We start from the raw sequence: 23404 nt of genomic DNA on the forward strand, positions 1-23404 counted from the left end.
GAAGGGAGACAAACAAGATCCAAGCTACAGGGTAAAGGTGACTGGGGAGGGGTGAGCTTGGGTGTGGGGGGAAAGGCTGAGGCGGGGGGTTTGTGGGGGTGAGGTTGGGGGATTGGGGATGAGATTGCGGTGCGGGGGTGGGGGTGAGGTTGTGGTGGGGGGGTTGGGGGGGTGTGGTTTGGGGGTGAGGTTTGGGGGAGTGGGGGTGAGGTTTGGGGGAGTGGGGGTGAGGTTTGAGGGGGTGGGGTGTGGGGGTGAGGTTTGGGGGGGGTGGCGGTGAGGTTTGGGGGGTGTGGGTGTGAGGATGCAGCCCAGGATGTGGGGGGGTGCGAGTGGGAGGTTTGGTGGGGGTGCGGGGGGGGGGGGGAGGTTTGGGGAAGCGTGCGGGTGAAGTTTGGGCGGTGTGGGGATGAGGTTGCCGCCTGGGGTGTGTGGGGTGGGTGCAGAATTGAAGGTGAGCTCAGGGCTCCACTGACTGTAAATCTGCCTGCCGCTGGTAGTGAGATGGGCTCACACTCCAATGAAACGTTTGTGTACAGTGATCACAAGTCGTTTATACAGTGCAGCAAGGCCATCTGTTGGCACAAACAAAGTATTACATGAACAAGTTCAACAAATCAATTCTCACCTTCTATGCTTGCAAAGTAACAGATCAGACAATTCATTTATCCATAAGACACGTGAGAGCCACTCTGGAAGTGAAAGGAGAGGTGCCCCTTCCGTGGTTTAGTCAGTCTGTATCATGCAGCCATTTGGGACAAGTGTATCGTTCTGCATTCTTGTTAAGATGTCATCTCTGCAGCCTTCCCATGGTGTTCAGCTTCCCACAGGAAAAGCAGGTGAAGGCTAACCCGAGGCAGGCAGGGACCCAACTCAAATAGCATTATATTCAAGTTCAGGGAACTATATAAACAACGGATAATTCTGAACCCTGGGAAGATTTGGCTTCTTCCTTCAAATAAGCAGACATGCAAGTCAGCCTTTGAAATCCGATGAAAAATAAAACTTATTTTTAAAAAACACAAGAAAAACTTTCAACTTCCTAACTTGATTATTTGATCATTAAAAGTAGGGATGATGAGGTAATTCCACGTTCAATGCAATAAAGCTGCCATTTTTATGAATGGTTAATTCATGGTCCAAGTTTACTCCAAACCAAGATGAATAAGGTTAGATCTTTTAGTTATCATTTTGGTAAGTGAGCATCGACATATTGGTCCTTAATGGTGACTCTCAGTCCAAGGAATGGTTACAGCACAGTAAAATGACAGGAATTATGGCTGAATGAGGTCAATCTGTAATTTCACCAGCAAACCAAATATACACTGAACGGTTTAAAAAGGACTTTAGAAAAACAGGTAAAGACACTGACTAAAGATGGCTGCCACAAGTCACAATACAAACACTGCAATCTGAACCGAGTTAACTTTTTAAAAAATGTACAGCCACATTCCAAGGTAAGCCCTCAAGGCAGTGTGAAAAGAGAATCATTTTCTAATCCAGACACCTATCACTATCTAAGGAAGAGACATTAAAATACAAAATGCCCTGGATATTGAAACAATGGCTGCCACACACAGACCCACCCAAACCCCCATGCAAATACACATTGGGTGAGGTAAAGCAGAGCAGATCCTGAAGGGAGACTTTTGCAAGAGACTTCAGCAAGAGGGAAAGGCTGAAGAATGCTCTCTCGCTTGGAACAAATGAATTAATGAGTTTGAGAAGTTGAAGTACCACAAAAATCTATTAACATCCCGTAAGAATTGTAACATCTTCTACATCATGCATCTAAGAAATCAGATAACCGAAATCAGCCACAATGTTTAACAATCTATACCTGAAAGACAGTCAAAGGGCACATCTGTAAATCCATTTACTTTTTTATTGGACTCTAACTTCCCTTATTTCTGACACCTATGTGAGAGAGACATGGGGCGGGATTTTACAGCCTTGCTCCAGCGAGATCGGAAATTCCTGCCCGAGGTCAACGGACATTTCCGTTATCCGCCCCTCGCCAGCTCCGATTCTGTGTTGGGCGAGGCGTTTGTGTTTTTAATATTTTTCCCAGGTTTAGTGGCCAACAAATTTGTTCTTCCTTTATCTCAAGAAAACAATCCATTGTTAGGTTTATTAAGAGAAGATTAGCCGGTGCCACCAATTACTTCTGCAGGGTTGCAGAGGCGGCATCTCTTGTTAGCATGTACTGTTATGTGTTCCAGCATTTTCAGGGACAGAAATATCAAATGCGGATGCGCTCAGCCAGTTACCCTTGCCACAGACAGTAGCATCACCGCTGGCCCCATAAGAGATAGCGCTGGCACTGCACTTGATAGAGACTTTGCTAAACACACAAGAATATGGACAGAAAGTGACCCGGTATTATCGTAAGTGAAGAAGATGATGATGCAAGGGTGGCGATACAATATCTCAGAGCTACTTAAACCTTACCAACAAAGAAAAACGGAGATAACATGTAACAACAACAGGGTACTGTTGCGGAAAAGGCCATCATGTACACCTCCAGGACCCATTCTGAGCGAAGGTACTCTCAGATTGCGAAAGAAGAGTTGGCCGTCGTATTTAGTGTGAAAAAGTTCCATCTACGGTCAATGTTTTTTAATAGTCACTGACTATAAACCCTTACCGGGGCTTTTCAAATAGGACAAGGCAATCCCCCCCCATTGCCTCCGCTCGGATAGGGCGGGTAACAGGGCCTGCGTTAAGATGCTCTGTCAGAGAGTCGGTGCAGACTCTTTGGGCTGGATGGCCTCCTTCTGCACTGTAGGCAATGGATATGGGGCTGAACATGTTATTCGTGGCCTACGAATATCTCCTGGAACAGCATCCAGAAACCCAGATAGCTGACGCACTGAGTCACCTTCCATTGCCACAAGCCTGGCTCCTTCACCAGCATTGAAAGAGGTTGTAGTAACTCTGAACTGGTTGGAGACCTTGCCAGTATCAGCAAGGCTGATTAAGGCCTGGACCCAAAACAATCCAACATTATTCAAAATAAGGTAGGTGATCCTATGCGGTGGATTCCAAGGATGATCTTCTGAAGAAATGAAACCCTACCTCATTAAGAATGCTGAACTTAGTGTCAAAGACAGGATCATTCATTTGGGGGTCCCAAGTAATTGTTCTACCCCCAGGACAACGTCCAATATTAGTGGAACTACATAATGGCCACACAGGAGTATCAAAGACAAAGATGCTAGCTAGGAGTTATGTCTGGTGGCCCGGACTTGACTCTGACATCACAGACTTGTTCAAGCGTTGTGACCTGTGCCAGGAAAATCTAAAACTCCCACCTTCAGCTTCCCTACACCCATGGGAGTGACAGGCCATGGGTGCATATAGATGTGGACATTGCAGACCCTTTATGTGTTCCATGTTTTTAATCATGGTGGACGCACACTCCAAGTAGTTGGAGGTGCGCTGTATGGATTCCAAGATGTCTCAGGCTACGATTGAGAAATTACAACAAAGCTTCAGTACACATGGAATACCGGAATTCCCAGTTTCCAATAATGATAAGGCTTCTACTTGCGATGATTTCCAGATCTTTGTGTTCTCCAATGGTATTCAACACTTCCAAACAGCACCTCATCACCTGTTGTCAAATGGACTGGCAGAATGGGCGGTTCAATCCTTCAAATATGGTATGGAGAAACAACCAGCAACATCCATGGAGATTAAACTGGCAAGATTTCTGTTTGATTACCGGACCATACCACACATTACAGGTGTTGCTCCTGTGCTATTAATGGGATAGCTTTGTAGCAGAATAAGCCTGCCCTTCCCAAACTTTATTTGGTAGCAAACGCCACTAGCTTTCGGAGCGCTGCTCCTTCGTCAGGTGAGTGGGAGATCTGCTCATAAACAGCAAACAGGGCATATAAAGACACAAACTCAATTTACAGAATAATGAATAATGATTGGAATGCGAGTCTTTACAGCTAATCAAGTCTTAAAGGTACAGACAATGTGAGTGGAGAGAGCGTTGAGCACAGGTTAAGGAGATGTGTATTGTCTCCAGACAGGACAGCCAGTGAGACTTCTCCAAGGCGGCCTTCACGACACACAACATAGTCGCTGAGCAGAGACTGATAGCCAGGTTCCGCACACATGAGGATGGCCTCAACCGGGATGTTGGGTTCATGTCACACTATCTGTAACCCCCACAGCTTGCCTGGACTTGCAAAGTCTCACTGGCTGTCCTGTCTGGAGACAATACACATCTCTTTTACCTGTGCTAATGCTCTCTCCACTCACATTGTCTGTAAGAACATAAGAACATAAGAAATAGGAGCAGGAGTAGGCCATCTAGCCCCTCGAGCCTGCCCCGCCATTCAATAAGATCATGGCTGATCTGAAGTGGATCAGTTCCACTTACCCGCCTGATCCCCATAACCCCTAATTCCATTACCGATCAGGAATCCATCTATCCGTGATTTAAACATATTCAACGAGGTAGCCTCCTCCACTTCAGTGGGCAGAGAATTCCAGAGATTTACCACCCTCTGAGAGAAGTTGTTCCTCCTCAACTCTCTCCTAAACTGACCCCCCTTTATTTTGAGGCTGTGCCCTCTAGTTCTAGCTTCCTTTCTAAGTGGAAAGAATCTCTCCACCTCTACCCTATCCAGCCCCTTCATTATCTTATAGGTCTCTATAAGATCCCCCCTCAGCCTTCTAAATTCCAACGAGTACAAACCCAATCTGCTCAGTCTCTCCTCATAATCAACACCCCTCATCTCTGGTGTCAACCTGGTAAACCTTCTCTGCACTCCCTTCAAGGCCAATATATCCTTCCGCAAATAAGGGGACCAATACTGCACACAGTATTCCAGCTGTGGCCTCACCAATGCCCTGTACAGATGCAGCAAGACATCTCTGCTTTTATATTCTATCCCCCTTCCGATATACCTTTAAGACTTGATTAGCTGTAAAGACTTGCATTCCAAGCATTATTCTGTAAATTGAGTTTGTGTCTTTATATGCCCTGTTTGCTGTTTATGAGCAGATCTCCCACTCACCTGACGAAGGAGCAGCGCTCAGAAAGCTAGTGGCATTTGCTACCAAATAAACCTGTTGGACTTTAACCTGGTGTTGTTAGACTCCTTACTGTGTTTACACCAGTCCAACGCCGGCATCTCCACATCATGATTCCCAAACTTGGCAGGGAGGGTGGAGTGCCAACAAGAAAACCAAAGAAAAAATAACAATTCTGCAAATACAGAAAGAACTTTTGCAATAAGTGATCTGGTTCATGTTGGGTCCTTGAGATTGTTATGGAGAAAACGGAACCAGTATCTTACAAGGTCAAAGTTCAGGGTAAAACCTTAAAAGAAACACTTGGACCATCTCAGAGCCAGGGAGTTAATGCCTGAGTGAGCCTCACCACTGGCCATGAAGATGGCAGCTGCCAGCACCAGCCCTCAACTCAAAGCTGACTTCACTTTAGCCCCTCGGATAGTGAAGGTACGGACTCGGAGATGGAGACAGTAGAAGTGGGCCTCCGGGCTGAAGCAGAACCTGAGGATGGACCTGCATCAGTAACTTGGCAATGCTCCTCTGTTGGGTTTGCACCACCTGACCCAGCCCACCTTCGACGGACCGTAGACCAACTGCCATGTGACAGAAAGGACCTTCTTGCACTAGGGTTGCTGGGAGAGACACAGACCAAAGGTGGGGGGGGGGGGGGGGGGGGGGGGGAGGAATGTTACGATGACTATGGAGGTCATGGTGGATCATCAATAGACCTCCCCGTAGGCTTCATGGAGTACCAGCTTGCTTTCTGAGCGAGTGGAGGTGCGCACAATGATAACGTTGTAGGTCCTGAGGTGTAGACGGTCTAGCTGTAAGCCGCAGGTGCAGTTTTTCTCCTTGGTGCACAATAAAGAGTGTTTGGTGACATGAAACTGGCCTTTGGCTGAATTGCTACAATACAGAAAGACTATTTCCACTGGTGAGCAAATCTAGAATAAGGGGGCATAACCTTAAAATGAACGCTGGGCCAGATAGGAGCACAATCAGGAAGCAATATTTTTTTTACACAAAGTGTGTGGAAATCTGGAATTCTCCTCCAGTGCTGGGCGAGTTGAATTCTCAAGACGGATTTCAGTAGATTTTTGTTCAGAACGGATATCAGGAATAAACAGAGTTAAGTTGCAGATCAGATTTAAGGGAATGAATGACCTATTCCTGTTCTTAACTTATGCTGGTAGCAGCTAATGGAAAGGTTCTACTCTTTTATATGTCCATGTTTTACAACAGCATGTGGAACACACACTCCAGCCAGGATGTTTTCATTACAAGTACAGACTGCTCCGTTAAACACTCAATAAATAGTTCCTTAAAGACCTACTTTGCTCCACACATGGATTCTTCCCCAGCTTTCTTTCAGTTCCTGAACAAAGTGATTATTTACTGTTAAAAGTATTTATTTTATTCTATCATATAACTACGATTGGTTGAATGAGATGTCTTCACCATCTGAGAGTTTTTGCTGCAGCTTTAAACAACCTTAAGCCTTGTATGGTTTAGAACCATTAAACAGGTCATTTTTGGGCAGATTCATTTCCTCTGATGGCTCATGCGACAGGGTCCACGGTGGCACAGGGTTTAGCACTGCTGCCTCACAGCTCCAGGGACCTGGCTTCGATTCCTGGGTCACTGTCTGTGTGGAGTTTGCACGTTCTCCCCGTGTCTCCATGGGTTTCCTCCGGGTACTCCGGTTTCCTCCCACAGTCCAAAGCTGTGCGGGTTAGGTGGGTTGGCCATGCTAAATTGCTCCTTAGTGTCCCGGGATGCATAGGTTAGAGGGATAAGCAGGGTAAATATGTGGGGTTACGGGGATGGCGCTTAGGTGGGATCGTTGTCGGTGTGGACTCGATGGGCCAAATGGCCTCCTTCTGCACTGTAGGGTTTCTATGATTCCAGGAGCTTGCCATGTGACCCTGGTATTAGCAATAGAATGAGAATATGATCCAGGACTGCTGCTTGTGCTGTGTAGCAGACTGAAAACATGCCTGGCAAACACATTAAGAACACTGCCACCTTCTGGCATTTTATTCCAGCAGTGGGATTTTTGTTAGGATTCAACTTCAGTACATGTACAGTAGTGAATAAAGTGGAATTTGTGAAGAAACTTTGCTCAGTTACTCCCCCATCCTGTTTTTTGTAACTCTGAGCTTCATCTTCAGTCTATTTTAGTGCATGTTAAAATTTCTGTTTACAGGCAAAAATAAGTTTCAACATTTTTTTAAAAACGCATAGCCTTTTAACTTATTCTAAATAGGGCATTTCATTCCTGGGCTGGGACCTTCGCACCCCTCCCCCTGCCCACGGCAGGTTTCCAATTTTTCAGTGACGCCGAGGTCAATGGCCATTTGCGTTACTCACCAGCTGTGCCACTGGGGAAACCATCACAGGAGGGACCAGAGGATCCCACCAGTGGGAAGGGCTGGAAGACCAATTTGTTAAGAAAAATCAATTCTTAAATTTTTAAGCAATCTGCTCTCACTAACAGCAGATATAACTGGAGAATATTTGCTTTGCATGTAAAGCGCTGTTACGTGAAGAAACTGTGATAAATGTCAATGTGATTTGAAGTTCGACAGTACCAAAAGTGCTCTATCAAAGTCACAACTGACATCTTCTCAGCGACTGTGACAAAGATAAACGTTCCCTCCGCGTTCTTCATGACCTCTCTGTGCCCTTTGATACAGTTGACCACACCATCCTCCTCCAACATCTCTCCACTGTCATCAGCTGGGTGGGACTGTTCTCATCTGGTTCCAGTGGTTTCTAACTAACCGTAACACTGCATCAATTATAATGGCTCCTTTTCCTGCTCCCGCACCACTCTCTCTGATGTGCCCCAATAATATATCCCTGGTTCCCTCCCTCAACAAGGCAGAGAGTGGGGATAAAGGGGTCTTTCTCAGGATGGCAGCCGGTGACGAGTGCTGTGCCTCAGAGGTCAGTGCTGGGACCACAACTTTTCACAATATACAGTAACGATTTGGAGGAAGGAACTGAAGGCACTGTTGCTAAGTTTGCAGATGATACAAAGATATGTAGAGGGACAGGTAGTATTGAGGAAGCAGGGGGGCTGCAGAAGAACATGGACAGGTTAGGAGAGTGGGCAAAGAAGTGGCAGACGGAATACAATGTGGAAAAGTGTGAGATTATGCACTTTGGAAGGAGGAATGGAGGCTCGTAACTTATTTAACAGTCTTCTATGCGGAACCTTGTCAAAGACCTTCTGGAAATCTAAATAAATCACGTCCACTGGTTCTCCTTTATCTAACTTCCTTGTTACCTCCTCAAAGAACTCGAACAGATTTGTCAGACATGACCTCCCCTTGACATCAAAGCCGTGCTGACTCAGTCCTATTTTATCATGCACTTCAGAGTACTCTGTGATCTCATCTTTAATAATGGACTCTAAAATCTTGCCAATGACCGAAGTCAGGCTAACCGGCCTATAATTTCCCGTCTGCTGCCTCCCTCCCTTCTTAAAAGCGGTGTTATATTTGCTACTTTCCAGTCCTCTAGTACTCTCCCTGTCTCCAGTGATTTCTGAAAGATCACCACCAATGCCTCCACAATTTCCTCAGCTATCTCTTTTAGAACCTGGGGTGTAGTCCATCCAGTCCAGGTGATTTATCCACCTTCAGACCTTTCAATTTCCCAGACCTTTCAGTTTCAGTGACATCATCCGAAAATGCACACGTACTCTGTTAATGCCCAGCTCTATCTCACCACCACCTCTCTTGACTCCTCCACTTTTGCCAATTAATCAGACTGTTCATCCGACAGCCAGTACTGAAGGAGCATAAATTCCTCCGACTAAAGAAGGACCTTGAGGTGTAGAAGTTGAGAGAGGTAGTGTCATTATCGGCTACTGCAAGCACCATTCTTTGCTCTGCTGGTCAGTGGTGGGTCTGGTTGCAGGAGGTAAACCTTTGTCGCCTCAGACACTACTCCTGGGTCGAGCTGGGTGTAGAAGTGCTTTCTGAATATCCTTAGTGGACTCAGCTTCCATTGAGAGTTCGCCTCCTCATCCTGCTGCACACAGCTTCCTCTCTTTGTTGCCTGTGCTCTATGTTTGTACTGTGATGCTAGTGTGCCTTTAAGGAATGCTTTTTTAAAAATCATGTTCTCTGCACATTGTAAGCATTTTCTTTCATTGTGGCATCAGCTGCCTGGTTAGAAGTCCTTTTATTGCTGCTTCAATGGTTTAAATGGGGTTTTATTTATTTTTACTCTGGGCTTCATGCAGTGTCAAGGATTTTATGATTTTTTGAATTATTAGGGGAAGATTGATTGACAAGTCAAAAAGTCATGTGGTTCCTCCACAGAGGAATCCAAGGATTCACTTTCAGTTTTGGTTCAGAGTCAGCAGCTGTCCTGGTTTTCAAGTTGCAGGCAGGTTTTCTCTCTCTCTCCTGGTATTATAAATTCTGCTGGCTAGCTGGAAGCAGGTCTTCTTGCCTTCTTGGAGTGAAATTCTTCTGTTGGTGGTTTGCTAGCTAGTATCTATAGTGTCTCTGTCTCTTGAAGTGGTTTGCTGGGAAAACCTAGTGGTATTATCTCTACCTTGAAGTTTGCTGGAAGTTACAAGGCTGGGAAGTCAGAGTTTCAATTCTCCAACCAAAGGACCAAGTTCCAGCATTACACGAGCATCCTTATTTTCTGTGCGAAACCTGTGGCAGGTGTTTGTTATAGAGATGTTTGTTTGGTTGGAACATTTCACATAGCTTTATACAATATCATGGCTGTTTGTTCCTTGTTTGTAATTGGCTAAAGTTATTGCTATATGTTAACAGTATTCTTCAATAAACTTGGTTTGAGAAAAGCTCCCGAGTGGGTCATTTGAATCATATCTGAAGTGAAACATCTCATGCTTACTCCTAGCCAAGTTCAAATTGCAAAACTTACGATCCAGGCAGACTTCATAAAACACTTTAGAGTTTCTGACCTAGATTATAACAGTGCAGCAGGTGAAGAGGACTACAACCATAGCCCTGACAAGCGAGAAAAAACTATTCGCTAGGTGTTCAAAATCCACTCAAATCAAAGGTCTCTTTTCTGATTCAAACCATTTTGTATGGACTCGTCCAACAGCATGGTACATAGTGCTTCCACCAACTTAGTAACAGTTCCTCACCTAGAAGTTTCATAGAGGTCCATAAGAGCAGTGGAGGCTGCTTGTGCAGCTATTGGCATGGTCAGCTAGGGGTAATTAAGAGACAGCATTAACAGGACCTGTGAGATCCAGAATAGAACAAAGAACAAAGAACAGTACAGCACAGGAAACAGGCCCTTCGGCCCTCCAAGCCTGTGCCGCTCCTTGGTCCAACTAGACCAATCGTTTGTATCCCTCCATTCCCAGGTTGCTCATGTGACTATCCAGGTAAGTCTTAAACGATGTCAGCGTGCCTGCCTCCACCACCCTACTTGGCAGCGCATTCCAGGCCCCACCACCCTCTGTGTAAAAAACGTCCCTCTGATATCGGAGTTATACTTCGCCCCTCTCACCTTGAGCCCGTGACCTCTCGTGATCGTCACCTCCGACCTGGGAAAAAGCTTCCCACTGTTCACCCTATCTATACCCTTCATAATCTTGTACACCTCTATTAGATCTCCCCTCATTCTCCGTCTTTCCAAGGAGAACAACCCCAGTCTACCCAATCTCTCCTCATAGCTAAGACCCTCCATACCAGGCAACATCCTGGTAAACCTTCTCTGCACTCTCTCTAACACCTCCACGTCCTTCTGGTAGCGCGGTGACCAGAACTGAACGCAGTACTCCAAATGTGGCCTAACCAGCGTTCTATACAGCTGCATCATCAGACTCCAGCTTTTATACTCTATACCCCGTCCTATAAAGGCAAGCATACCATATGCCTTCTTCACCACCTTCTCCACCTGTGTTGCCACCTTCAAGGATTTGTGGACTTGCACACCTAGGTCCCTCTGTGTTTCTATACTCCTGATGACTCTGCCATTTATTGTATAACTCCTCCCTACATTATTTCTTCCAAAATGCATCACTTCGCATTTATCCGGATTAAACTCCATCTGCCACCTCTCCGCCCAATTTTCCAGCCTATCTATATCCTGCTGTATTGCCCGACAATGCTCTTCGCTGTCCGCAAGTCCAGCCATCTTCGTGTCATCCGCAAACTTGCTGATTACACCAGTTACACCTTCTTCCAAATCATTTATATATATCACAAATAGCAGAGGTTCCAGTACAGAGCCCTGCGGAACACCACTGGTCACAGACCTCCAGCCGGAAAAAGACCCTTCGACCACTACCCTCCGTCTCCTATGGCCAAGCCAGTTCTCCACCCATCTAGCCACTTCTCCTTGTATCCCATGAGCCTTAACCTTCTTAACCAACCTGCCATGTGGGACTTTGTCAAATGCCTTACTGAAATCCATATAGACGACATCCACGGCCCTTCCTTCATCAACCGTTTTTGTCACTTCCTCAAAAAACTCCACCAAATTTGTAAGGCACGACCTCCCTCTTACAAAACCATGCTGTCTGTCACTAATGAGATTGTTCCGTTCTAAATGCACATACATCCTGTCTCTAAGAATCCTCTCCAACAACTTCCCTACCACGGACGCCAAGCTCACCGGCCTATAATTTCCTGGGTTATCCCTGCTACCCTTCTTAAACAACGGGACCACATTCGCTATCCTCCAATCCTCAGGGACCTCACCCGTGTCCAAAGAAGCGACAAAGATTTCCGTCAGAGGCCCAGCAATTTCATCTCTCGTCTCCCTGAGCAGTCGAGGATAGTAAATCTTGCGGCAATCAGCATTAGACGCTGACTAGCATCATGATCTGCTCATGCTGCAGGTTTCCTGGAAGCAAATTCAGTTGTAGCTTTCAGAAGAGTAATGGATAATTATCTAAAGAGATAACATTTATTACGGGGCTGCAAGGAAAAGGCAGGGGAGTGAGGTGAGGTGGATTCTTGCAGAGAGCCAGAACAGACACTGAGCTCAATACTTCTGCACGATACCCATTCTATGATTCTATATCAAAGACAGATATTTCTTTTGGCTTATGTCAGAACTTCTCAACATGATATGTCATTATTCATAAATACTGTAAAATCTAGACAAAGCGAGGGCTTCAGCAAAGCAGTGAGCTTTCCCTGGGTTACAAACGTGATAGGTAACAGATTGGTTCCATTTGGTAGGAATGTAGCAGGTCATTTATTTTCAAACCTTAATCAGGTTAATGCAAGCTTATATCATTCTGAAATTCATGAAATGCATTTTTCAAAGGCCCATGAGGGATTGCCAGGAGTATGGTCTAAACAAGAAAAATTGTTTTAATATCTTCTGTCAGCTCTTGTTTCTGTGGAAATCTGCATCCTGGGAACTGCAGCATGGTAATCATCTGTGGCTACAACTTCCAGTGTTTGTATAGCAGAGTTTCCAGAGAAAGCCCAGAGGAGCTCTGTGCAATCATACTGACCAACAGTAATTATCTTTACAATAAATCACCATCACATCATATTCAACTAATGGCTCCAAAACACAAGTATCGCCACAGAGCATTAATAGGCTGTGGGTCTCTTGACGTTGGTGGGGATACAGTCCCTGGTGACTCCATAGGTGGCAGGCCGGGAAACGTTACCATCCGGAAAATCCAGTCCTGTGATTGATTTGAACTGTGGGGAAATATAACAGGTCAGTAGGAGGAGACTGTAAAGTTGTAGTATGGTCACTGGACTAGCGATTCAGAGTCTAGTAGTAAGAGGAGGCTGTAATAGTATAGTCACTGGACTAGCAGTCTTGCAGTCCTAGTAGACTAGTAGTGCAGCGAGCCACGGTAGTGCCCTGGGGACCCGGGTTCCCACCATGGCAGATAGTGAAATTTGAATTCAGTGAAAATCTGAAATTGGAAGTCTAAGGGGGCGAGTCTCCCAGTCCACTGCAGTTCTCTAGTGGTGCAGCAGGGCCAGGAGACATTAGCGACGGCCATTTTGAGGATTCACGCTGGGCGCCACGGCCTCCGCATGTCTCCCAAGGTAAGTTTTTTGGCCTCATCATACTCCACGCTGGAAATTGACACGGAGGTGATCATCATATGGAAACGTCATTCTAATTGACATTTCCATATGATTAGTGGGCCCGGGATGGAATTCTCCGAGCTCTTTAGTGTCTCCCCCCCACCACTGGAAGTAGTTCCCTCCAGCAGCATTTACGACTACTCCTCACTAACGGGGAACAGGTGCCCGACCCTGCTGGAAGAAACAGAGGCCATTGAGCCCCCCACTCCCCAGGAGGTAGAGGATAAGATAGGTGCCCCTTAGGCAGTGCCAGAGTGGCACCCTGGCACTGCCCAAGGGGCAAACTGGCACTGCCCACTGGGCACCTTGGCACTGCCCACCAGACACCAGGCAGTGCCAAGGGGGTGGGGCGATCAATGGTGGGAGGACTCGCTGCCACTCTGCAAGTGGGATCGCTGGGAGAGGGAGGGAGTGAGGGCTATCGAGGCTGGCCATCAGGGGGTGAGGTGGGGGGCGGGGGTGGAAAATCAGTGCTGGCTGGGGCTGGTTGGGTTTTGTGCAGACACCAATTCAAATTGTGGCGGTGCTACAATCATGGGGAAGAAACAATATATGTTGTAAACTGCAAGTCAAACGAAGGAAACATGTCTTTAGTATTGGTTGTAATGCTGACATAATTCATAACTGTCTACAGGCAGCAGCTTCCGATTGACTTTGAGTCCTTCAATGTGAAAGTTTATAAATACTCCCACATTTAGGCTGGTTGCGCCGACTTCTGCAGATTTGTCGATCTCGACTACCGTACTCTAAATTGCTGGAACACGGCTGCACACGATTCCTTTCTCTTGGACCAATGAGTGACAGAACTCTGTTGATTTTGATGCACATATTTTCTCTCTCAAGACAAATGCTGACACTGCAAGACACTGCTGAAGAAGTCTTCAATGACCCTTGCATGAGAGTCTAGCTTTCTTCTGCTATTAATCAACAGCTACCTTTCAGAAGATGGGGGAGCAATCAAGAAAAACAACTCATTAGTGACAGAAGTTGCACTGGCTGCATTTTCATATCCTTCAGGATAATTTAGCAGAGAGGCACAGAGAAAGGTGTGTCACGCCAGACACAAAGACCCTGTTGCACTCTTTGGTTGATATTGGGGAAATTAAGAAAGTGAATTTTATGATGCAGTCAAGTTTTTTGTTCTCAACATCTCTCAGTTACTTGGAGTACTGGACCCTGCCTTTGAGTGCACAGAAATTCTCCAGTGGGCCTTGTTGAGAAGTATGCCAGTGTGGGTAATGTACAAAGCAGCCTTGCCACTTGCTTCACAAGGATTCCCACCCTAAGTTTGGTGGACGAGAGTCACTGCTTTGATGAATGGGCAAATGCAAAGCCAATAATCTCCATTCACATGTCTGGAACACTTAAAGCACATGTTTCTGAAAGGTGATGGAATGCTTTTCTTAAAGAGACGGACAAAAAGACAATAGAATACTTGGATCATTTTGTGTTTGCTAGGCATCCAATTCACCATTGAACAAGCCTTTTCAGTAATGAACGCAGTTTGCTCAGTTCAAAAATAACATCTCAATGTTTCTATCCTGAAGGTTAATTTGTTTATGTAAGTGAATTTTGACCTGAACAGTACTGCATTGTACAACAAGATGACCCTTTGAAAAATTACCTCAAGCAAGAATACAGTCCACAAGAAACATCGCACTGTGAACAACAGCAGAATAAAGACAGGGCAGGCACTTGTAAAGAGCAGTTACCACATTGGGGTTATTGTTTATGCTTTAGAAAAATCTGTCTTTCTTCTTTTCTTCAGATATATAAAGTGCTTTCTCCTTTCAATAAAGTTATCTTTCTTCCTTTTTACGTATTTTTCTCTTTTCTTATATTATCAATTATGATTGTCATATTATTCATTTTCAATATTCAATTGAATTGGGGTTTAACACAATATTTGTCCCAGTCACTCATTCCTGTTACGTCCAGAGTATGGCTCTGAACCTAAGTGAGACTCTGAAAGGAACTTTGATGACTCCTTAAACTCACTGTCAGGGAATTGTTAAGAACTGTCCAGCTGTTGAAGAACTGTCAAGGTATCAAAGTTATCCAGAAAGTATCAAAGCTGTCAAGGAACTGTCTAAGGATAGTAGGTAAGTTGGCATGGAAGGAGTAAAGACAATGGATGGTGAGTGGGGGACATGGGTTGCCATAGTGGATATGGGGGCCAGGAGGATGAGTAAGTTGGCATGGAGGTATAAGGGTCATGGGGTGGGTGGGGTGACATGAGTTGGCATATGGCATATGGGTTCATGGTGGTTGGGCATGGGTAGGCTAGGTTGGCATGGATGGGGCAAAAGGAGTGTAGGGAGTGAGGGGTGAGTGATGGAGGAATGATTTTTGTTTTAAACATAGTTCTGGGGTACAGAGGCAGATCTTGCACCAATTCGTCTTCACAACCCGGTAGCCTGCACATTAGCTCTGGGGTCACCTGTCCCGACTCCCAAAAGTTCCAACCTGTGAGTGGACACTTTTAAAGGCTAGATTTGCTGGGACGGGAAATTTCCTGCCTCAGTGCACCCAACCTGGGGCAAAGTCCTGGGCCATGGTCTCCTGAATTGCCACACACACAGACACACACACAGACACACACACAGACACACACACAGACACACCTGGAATTTTGCTGAGTTGAGCCAACTCAGCAACCGGTTAATAATGGCAGGCAAGTCCAAATGCTGTAATTCCAGCCTCCATTCCTATATCCAGCATTTTATGTCACTGCAGGATAAGGGTGTGGGTAGTTCGCCTGCATGCACACCTCCCACTCTTGCCTGCTCCATATACGGTGGGCAGTTAGGTTTAGTAGAATCAGGCCCATTCAGTATGTGGGCATGATTCATGGTCACTCAGAAGGGGTGTAAACCATGGGGGCACTCCAGCCCCTGTGAGGAACCACAAAAAAAGGCAGTCACCTGTTCCTGGAACCCTTCTTTGAACTACAAAAAGGGATATGTTTGTACTGCAATGATCAGGATCTCTCTGTGATAAACTCCAATCATTTCAATGCCCAAAATGAAGATAGATCTTCAGCAGATTTCTGCTCGAGAAAAACATAGCCCCAACTGTTCCTGGACTGTTTTGACTGGCAGAACATCTGGTATAGCTTAGAAAAAAAGTCTGAACTTTACATTTCAATAGATTCCATTGTTTACATTTCCCAGGGTTCGTTCTTATAGATACGTCAGTTATGAATTCTTAAGTTTTTTTAAAGTTTATTTATTAGTGCCATAAGTCAGCTTACATTAATACTGCAATGAAGTTACTGCAAAAATCCCCTAGTCGACACACTCCGGCACCTATTCGAGTGCACCAAGGGAGAATTTGCACCTATCCAACGCGTCTTTCGGACTGTGGGAGGAAACTGGAGCACCCGGAGGAAACCCATGCAAACACGGGGGGGACGTGCAGACTCCGCACAGACAGTGACTCAAGACAGGAATTGAACCCGGGTCCCTGGCGCTGTGAGGTAGCAGTGCTAACCACTGTGCCTCCATGCACTCTTAGCTTGGCTGAGTTTCAAAAGGTCCAGAACCACTTAACTCAGAAGGGGCTCTGTTTGCATTTTAATTGGAGGTTTTGAGAGTGTATTAAAAATTAACTGTCTATCATACAGTTAGTAAAATAGATGTTCTTACCACAGATTGATCATTTGGGGGATTTCATTTTAATTGCTTTATGATTGAGTTTTTCAGTAGTGTGTTTGAGTGAGGGATCTACTAGACTGTTTGAAGTCCAATATTTTTCTCATCTCCATTTCAAATAAATAGATCCTGAGGTCTGCCCATAATGAATAATGGGTAAGTGGGTTATCCAAGATATATCGAGGACTTGGAGGGGCATGGGGAATACAAGAGGTCATGGAGGAGGCATGGGGAGTAAGAGGGAGCATGGAAATCTATGAGTGAGTATGGGATGTATGAGGGAGCAGGTGAATATGAGGGAGCATGAAGAGGACAGGGGGAGTACGCATGGGCACAGGAAATATGAAGAGCATGGGGCATATGAGAGGTCATGAGGAATTATAGGGGTGGATAGGCAGAGGGTTTAAGGGTCTAACATGCATCATTAAAACTAGGCCAATGTTTCAGATTTCCCTGCTAGCCTTTCCATCCGCTCGCCTCCCTAGCTCCCTCAGGGCTGCCTCTGGAAGTACATAAGAACAAGGAGCAGGATCAGGCCATCTGGCCCCTCGAGCCAGCTCTGCCATTCAATAAGATCATGGCTGATCTTTTTGTGGACTCAGCTCCACTTACCCGCCCGCTCACCATAACCCTTAATTCCTTTACTGTTCAAAGATTTATCTATCCTTGCCTTAAAACTTTCAATGAGGTAGCCTCAACTGCTTCTCTGGGCAGGGAATTCCACAGATTCACAATCCTTTGTGTGAAGAAGTTCCTCTTCAACTCAGTCCTAAACCTGCTCCCATTTATTTTGAGGCCATGCCCCCTAGTTTTGATTTCACCTGCCAGTGGAAACAACTCCCTGCTTCTATCCTATCTATTCCTTTCATAATCTAATATGTTTCTATAAGATCTCCCCTCATTCTTCTCAATTCCAATGAGTATAGCCCCAGTCCACTCAGGCCCTCCTCATAAGCCAACCCTCTCAACTCCGGAATCAACCTAGTGAATCTGCTCTGCACCCCCTCCAATGCCAGTATATCCTTTCTCAGGTAGCGGGCCTGACTTCATCTTCTTCCTCCCCCCCCATCCCACCCCACTCCTCCGCCCACTCCCCACCCACCTCCATGAAGTGAAAATCCCCTTTTTAAAGCGGATGAGACTGCCAGGTCAGGATATTTCCTGACTTGACCTTCCAGCATCCTCCACGAAAATCCGGTCGACATTCTATCATACAATCAAGGCTGCATTTTTGTCCCTGCTAAGTTAATGCTTTTACAGGGTATGGGCAAGCATACATAATGAAAGATCATCGACCGGAAGCATTAACTTTGTTTCTCTCCACAGATGCTGCTTGAGCTGCTGGGGTTTTCCGGTATTTTCTATTTTTATTTCGCATTTCCAGCATTGACAGTATTTTGTTTTTGGACATAAAGTAACTCTGCTGAGATCCAATGAGCAAAAAAAGGACAAATGTGTAACACCACACAAAAGAGAAAACGTATTAACCTGTGAATAGAATGGGAGGTGCTCATAAGGAGCAGAAATGCTTGTAAATTCCACCCAGAACGGTATGCCTGAGATAATATGGCTTACTGGTCCAATTTCAATCACCTCCCCCACACCACCACCACTCTACCATAAAATCAAACCCACAAATTCAGAATATTAAAAGATGGAGCTATCGGTTTTATTCCACGGGTCTAGCCCAATACCTGCAGTATCTCCCTTCCAGCCAAAACCTTTCTGTACCAATCACTAACCCAACAATGAACCATGCCAACAAACACCTACCAGTCAGTGTGTGGGTCGTCTATCACCAAGAGGATCTTTGGCTTGCGTACGACAGGGGCAGTGGGTCCAGGTGGGGGTGCAGTGCCCGTTTGTTCCACTAGTCCGGCAGCTGCTGCCGTTGTCTGCTTGACCGCGTTGGAGATGGAGCTGAGGATGGTGGAGCCTGCAGAGGGAGCCGGCGGCTGGCGCCGCTCAGTGGCCGGGGACACCGGCGAACTGGTCGAACTGTCGGGACGCTGCAAGTCCATCATGTAACCGTTTGGCAAATTGGCCACAAAACTGCTGTCCGAGAGGCGCCTCCGTAAGTAATTCATCTTCCTGAGAAATGCAAAGAGTTTTCTGAGGATCTGGGTGAAAGGTCAAGAGTTCAATACGTCTACGATGGAAACCCAGCAGGTTTCAAACTCTGAAGTATCTTGGTGGTGGTTCTTGATTTCTTTATGGTTAGTTGGATACAGGGAAGTTGTAGCGAGCAGGAAGATGTCAGGACCTGAAGGTCCCTGAAGACAAACGGTCAACTGTTGGATTGGAATCTTCTCCGTGCCACTCCCAGGTATCTATCCTGTGGAGAACAAGACATTTCACGTCAATCAGAGAGACAGGATTTACTGGCACTGATGAACCAACCCAACAATGTTAAATGTTAATCAGTAATGTTGGCCCCAGCTCTGGATCCAATGAAGTTCAAATTAGCTGTCAAGGGGAAATGTAATATTGCCAGATTCAACTAATACGGTAAAGACTGTCATTGCCAGAATTACAAAAGGTGCACGACTACTACTGCCATCATGGCGAATTGTTGACATCCAATATCCCATTATGACAATGTGGGGTCAGGTCATAAAAAAATGAAGCGCCTTTCTCCCTCCCTGTGGCCCAAGTGGTGGTGAGACCATAAGACCAGAAGACATTGGAGCAGAATTAGGCCACTTGGCCCATCAAGTCTGCTCCACCATTCAATCATGGCTGATACTTTTCTCATCCCCATTCTCCTGCCTTTTCCCCATAACCCCGATCCCCTTATTAATCAAGAACCTATCTATCTCTGTCTTAAAGACACTCAATGACCTGGCCTCCACAGCCTTCTGCGGCAAAGAGTTCCATAGATTCACCAATCTCTGGCTGAAGAAATTCTTCCTCATCTCTGTTTTAAAGGATCATCTTTTTAGTTTGAGGTTGTGCCCTCTGTTTTTAATTTTTCCTACTAGTGGAAACATCCTCTCCACGTCTACTCTAACCAGGCCTCGCAGTATCCTGTAAGTTTCAATAAGAGGCCCCTCATCCTTCTAAACTCCAATGAGTACAGAAACAAAGTCCTCAACCATTCCTCATACGACAAGCTCTTCATTCCAGGGATCATTCTTGTGAACCTCCTCTGGACTCTTTCCAAAGCCAGCACATCCTTCCTTAGATAAGAAGCCCAAAACTGCTCACAATACTCCAAATGGGGGCTGACCAGAGCCTTATACAGCCTCATGCAGTCTCAGAAGTACATCCCTGCTCTTGTATTCTAGCCCTCTCGACATGAATGCTAACATTGCATTTGCCTTCCTAACTGCCGACTGAACCTGCATGTTAACTTGAAGAGAATCTTGAACAATGACTCCCAAGTCCCTTTGTGTTTCTGATTTCCTAAGCATTTTCCCATTTAGAAAATAGTCTATGCCTCCATTCCTCCTTCCAAAGTGCATAACCCCACACTTTTCCACATTGTATTCCATCTGCCACTTCTTTGCCCGCTCTCTTAACCTGTCCAAGTCCTTCTGGAACCCCCCTGCTTCCTCAACACTACCTGTCCCTCTACATATCTTTGTGTCATCTGCAAACTTAGCAACAGTGCCTTCAATTCCTTCCTCCAAATCGTTAATGAATATTGTGAAAAGTTGTGGTCCCAGCACTGACCCCTGAGGCACAACACCAGTCACCGGCTGCCATCCTGAGAAAGACCCCTTTATCCCCATTTCTGCCTTCTGCCAGTCAGCCAATCTTCTCCCCAAGCCAGGATCTTACCCTTAACACCATGGGCACTTAACTTCTTTAACAGTCTCCTATGCGACACCTTGTCAAAGGCCTTCTGGAAATCTAAATAAATCACGTCCACTGGTTCTCCTTTACCTAACGTCCTTGTTACCTCCTCAAAGAACTCTAACAGATTTGTCAGACATGACCTCCCCTTGACAAAGCCGTGCTGACTCAGTCCTACTTTATAATGCACTTCCAAGTACTCTGTGATCTCATCTTTAATAATGGACTCTAAAATCTTGCCAATGACCGAAGTCAGGCTAACAGACCTATAATTTCCCATCTGCTGCCTCCCTCCCTTTTAAAACAGCGGTGTTACATTCGCTACTTTCCAGTCCTCTGGTACCCTCCCTGTCTCCAGTGATTCCTGAATGATGACCACCAATGCCTTCACAATTTCCTCAGCTTTCTCTTTTAGAACCCTGGGGTGTAGTTCATCCGGTGCAGGTGATTCATCCACCTTCAAACCTTTCAGTTTCCCCAGAACCTTCTCCTTAGTGATGGCCACTACACTCACTTGTGCCCCCTGACTCTCCTGGAGCTCTGGCATCCCACTGGTGTCTTCCACTGTGAAGACTGATGCAAAGTAACTATTAAGAACATAAGAACTAGGAGCAGGAGTAGGCCATATGGCCCCTTGAGCCTGCTCCGCCATTCAATAAGATCATGGCTGATCTTTTTGTGGACTCAGCTCCACTTACCCGCCCGCTCACCATAACTCTTAATTCCTTTAGTGTTCAAAAATGTATCTATCCTTGCCTTAAAAGCATTCAATGAGGTAGCCTCAACTGCTTCACTGGGCAGGGAATTCCACAGATTCACAACCCTTGGTGTGAAGAAGTTCCTCCTCAACTCAGTCATAAATTTGCTTCCCCTTATTTTGAGGCTATGCCCTCTAGTTCTAGTTTCAACTAGAGGAACTATTCAGTTCCTCTGCCATTGTTTTGTTTCCTATTAGTACTTCTCCAGCCTCATTTTTCAGTGGTCCAATGGCTATTTTTGCCTCTCTCTTACCTTTTATATATTGAAAAAACTCTTCCTATCTTCTTTTATATTACCAGCTAGCTTACACTCATATTCCATCTTCTTCCCCCTTATTGCTTTTTTAGTTGTCCTCTGCTCGCTTTTAAAGGCTTCCCAATCCTCTAGCTTCCCACTAATCCTTGCCACTTTGTATGCTTTTTCTTTTGCTTTTATGCTGTCCTTGACTTCCTTCGTCAGCCATGGACGCCTCGTCCTCCGCTTAGCATGTTTCCTCCTCCTTGGGATGAATTTCTGTTGTGCCTCCTGAATAACTCTCAAAAACTCTTGCCATTGCTATTCCACTGTCTTCCCTGCTGGGCTCCCTTTCCAATCAACTCTGGCCAGCTCCTCCCTCATGTCTTTGTAGTTACATTTATTTAATTGTAATACCATTACATCTGATTCCAGCTTCTCCCCCTCAAACTGCAGGGTAAATTCTATCATATTGTGGTCACTGCTCCCTAAGGATTCCTTCACCTTAAGTTCCCTAATCAAGTCTGCCTCATTACACATCATGTGGAGATGCCGGCGTTGGACTGGGGTAAACACAGTAAGAAGTTTAACAACACCAGGTTAAAGTCCAACAGTAGTCCTTTTGCTACCAAATAAACCTGTTGGACTTTAAACCTGGTGTTGTTAAACTTCTTACTGTCATTACACATCACCAAATCCAGAATTGCCTGTTCCCTAATAGGCTCTGTCACAAGCTGCTCCAAAAAACCATCTCTTAGACATTCCATAAATTACTATTCTTGGGATCCACTACCTACCTGATTTTCCCAGTCCACCTGCATGTTGAAGTCCCCCATGATTGTTGTAATATTGCCTTTTTTATATGCCTTTTCTATCTCCCGATTTATTTTCTGCCCCACATCCTGACTACTGCTAGGGGGCCTGTAGATAACCCCCATCAGGGTCTTTTTACCTTTGCGATTCCTCAACTCTATCCAGAGAGATTCTATGCCTTCTGGTCCTATATCACTTCTTGCTATCGATTTAATCTCATTCCTTACTAACAATGCAACCCCGCCCCCTTTGCCCATCTGCCTGTCCTTCCGATAGAACACATATCCTTGGATATTTAGATCCCAACCCTGATCCCCTTGCAGTCACGTCTCTGTGATGCCCACAACATCGTACTGGCCAATTTCAATGTGCGCAATAAGCTCATTTACCTTGTTCCGTATACTGCGCGCATTTAGGTACAACACCCTCATTCTCATACTTGTCACCTTTTTTGCTCTGCCTGAGGTTAGATTCCTGCCACCTTCTATACTCTGTTCTATTACGTAGTCTGGAAACTTTACTAACCTCTCCTGAGCCCTCAGCTCCAATAACCTGCACTTCTACCCTCTCCTTTAACTTTGATTTTCTAGTTCTCCATACAAATGAATCCTCCCCCTCACTATTTAGTTCAAAGCCCTAGTTATATGATTCGCCAGGACTCTGGTCCCAGCACGATTCAGATGAAGACCATACCATCGGAACAGGTCCGCTCTTCCCCAATACTGGTGCCAATGTCCCATGAATTCAAGCCCATTCCTCCCACACCAATCTTTGAGCCACACATTTACCTCCTTAATCTTATTGACCCTGTGCCAATTAGCTCGTGGCTCAGGTAGTAATCCAGAGATTATTACCTTTTTGGTTCTGCTTTTTAATTTAGTTCCAAGCAGTTCATACTCCCTTAGCAGAATCTTTGTTCCTGTTCTACCTAAGTCATTGGTACCTATGTGGATCATGACAACTGGGTCTTTACCCTCCCACTCCAAGTTCCTCTACAGCCCAGATGAGACATTACGAACCCAAGCACCGGGCAGG

At 45.6% G+C, this 23404-nt stretch overlaps 1 protein-coding gene across 1 annotated transcript in view; it reads right to left on the minus strand.

The window, feature by feature from the left end:
* Positions 1–18852, minus strand: part of LOC144499216 (synapsin-3-like) — a 224711-nt gene extending 205859 nt beyond the window's left edge. The window contains exon 1 of the mRNA XM_078221335.1: positions 18539–18852. Coding sequence (XP_078077461.1) covers positions 18539–18852 — 314 coding nt within the window. The remainder of the gene's footprint in view (positions 1–18538) is intronic.
* Positions 18853–23404: the final 4552 nt, after the last annotated feature.

Source organism: Mustelus asterias, chromosome 9, assembly GCF_964213995.1.
Source record: "Mustelus asterias chromosome 9, sMusAst1.hap1.1, whole genome shotgun sequence".
NCBI classification, from domain to species: domain Eukaryota; kingdom Metazoa; phylum Chordata; class Chondrichthyes; order Carcharhiniformes; family Triakidae; genus Mustelus; species Mustelus asterias.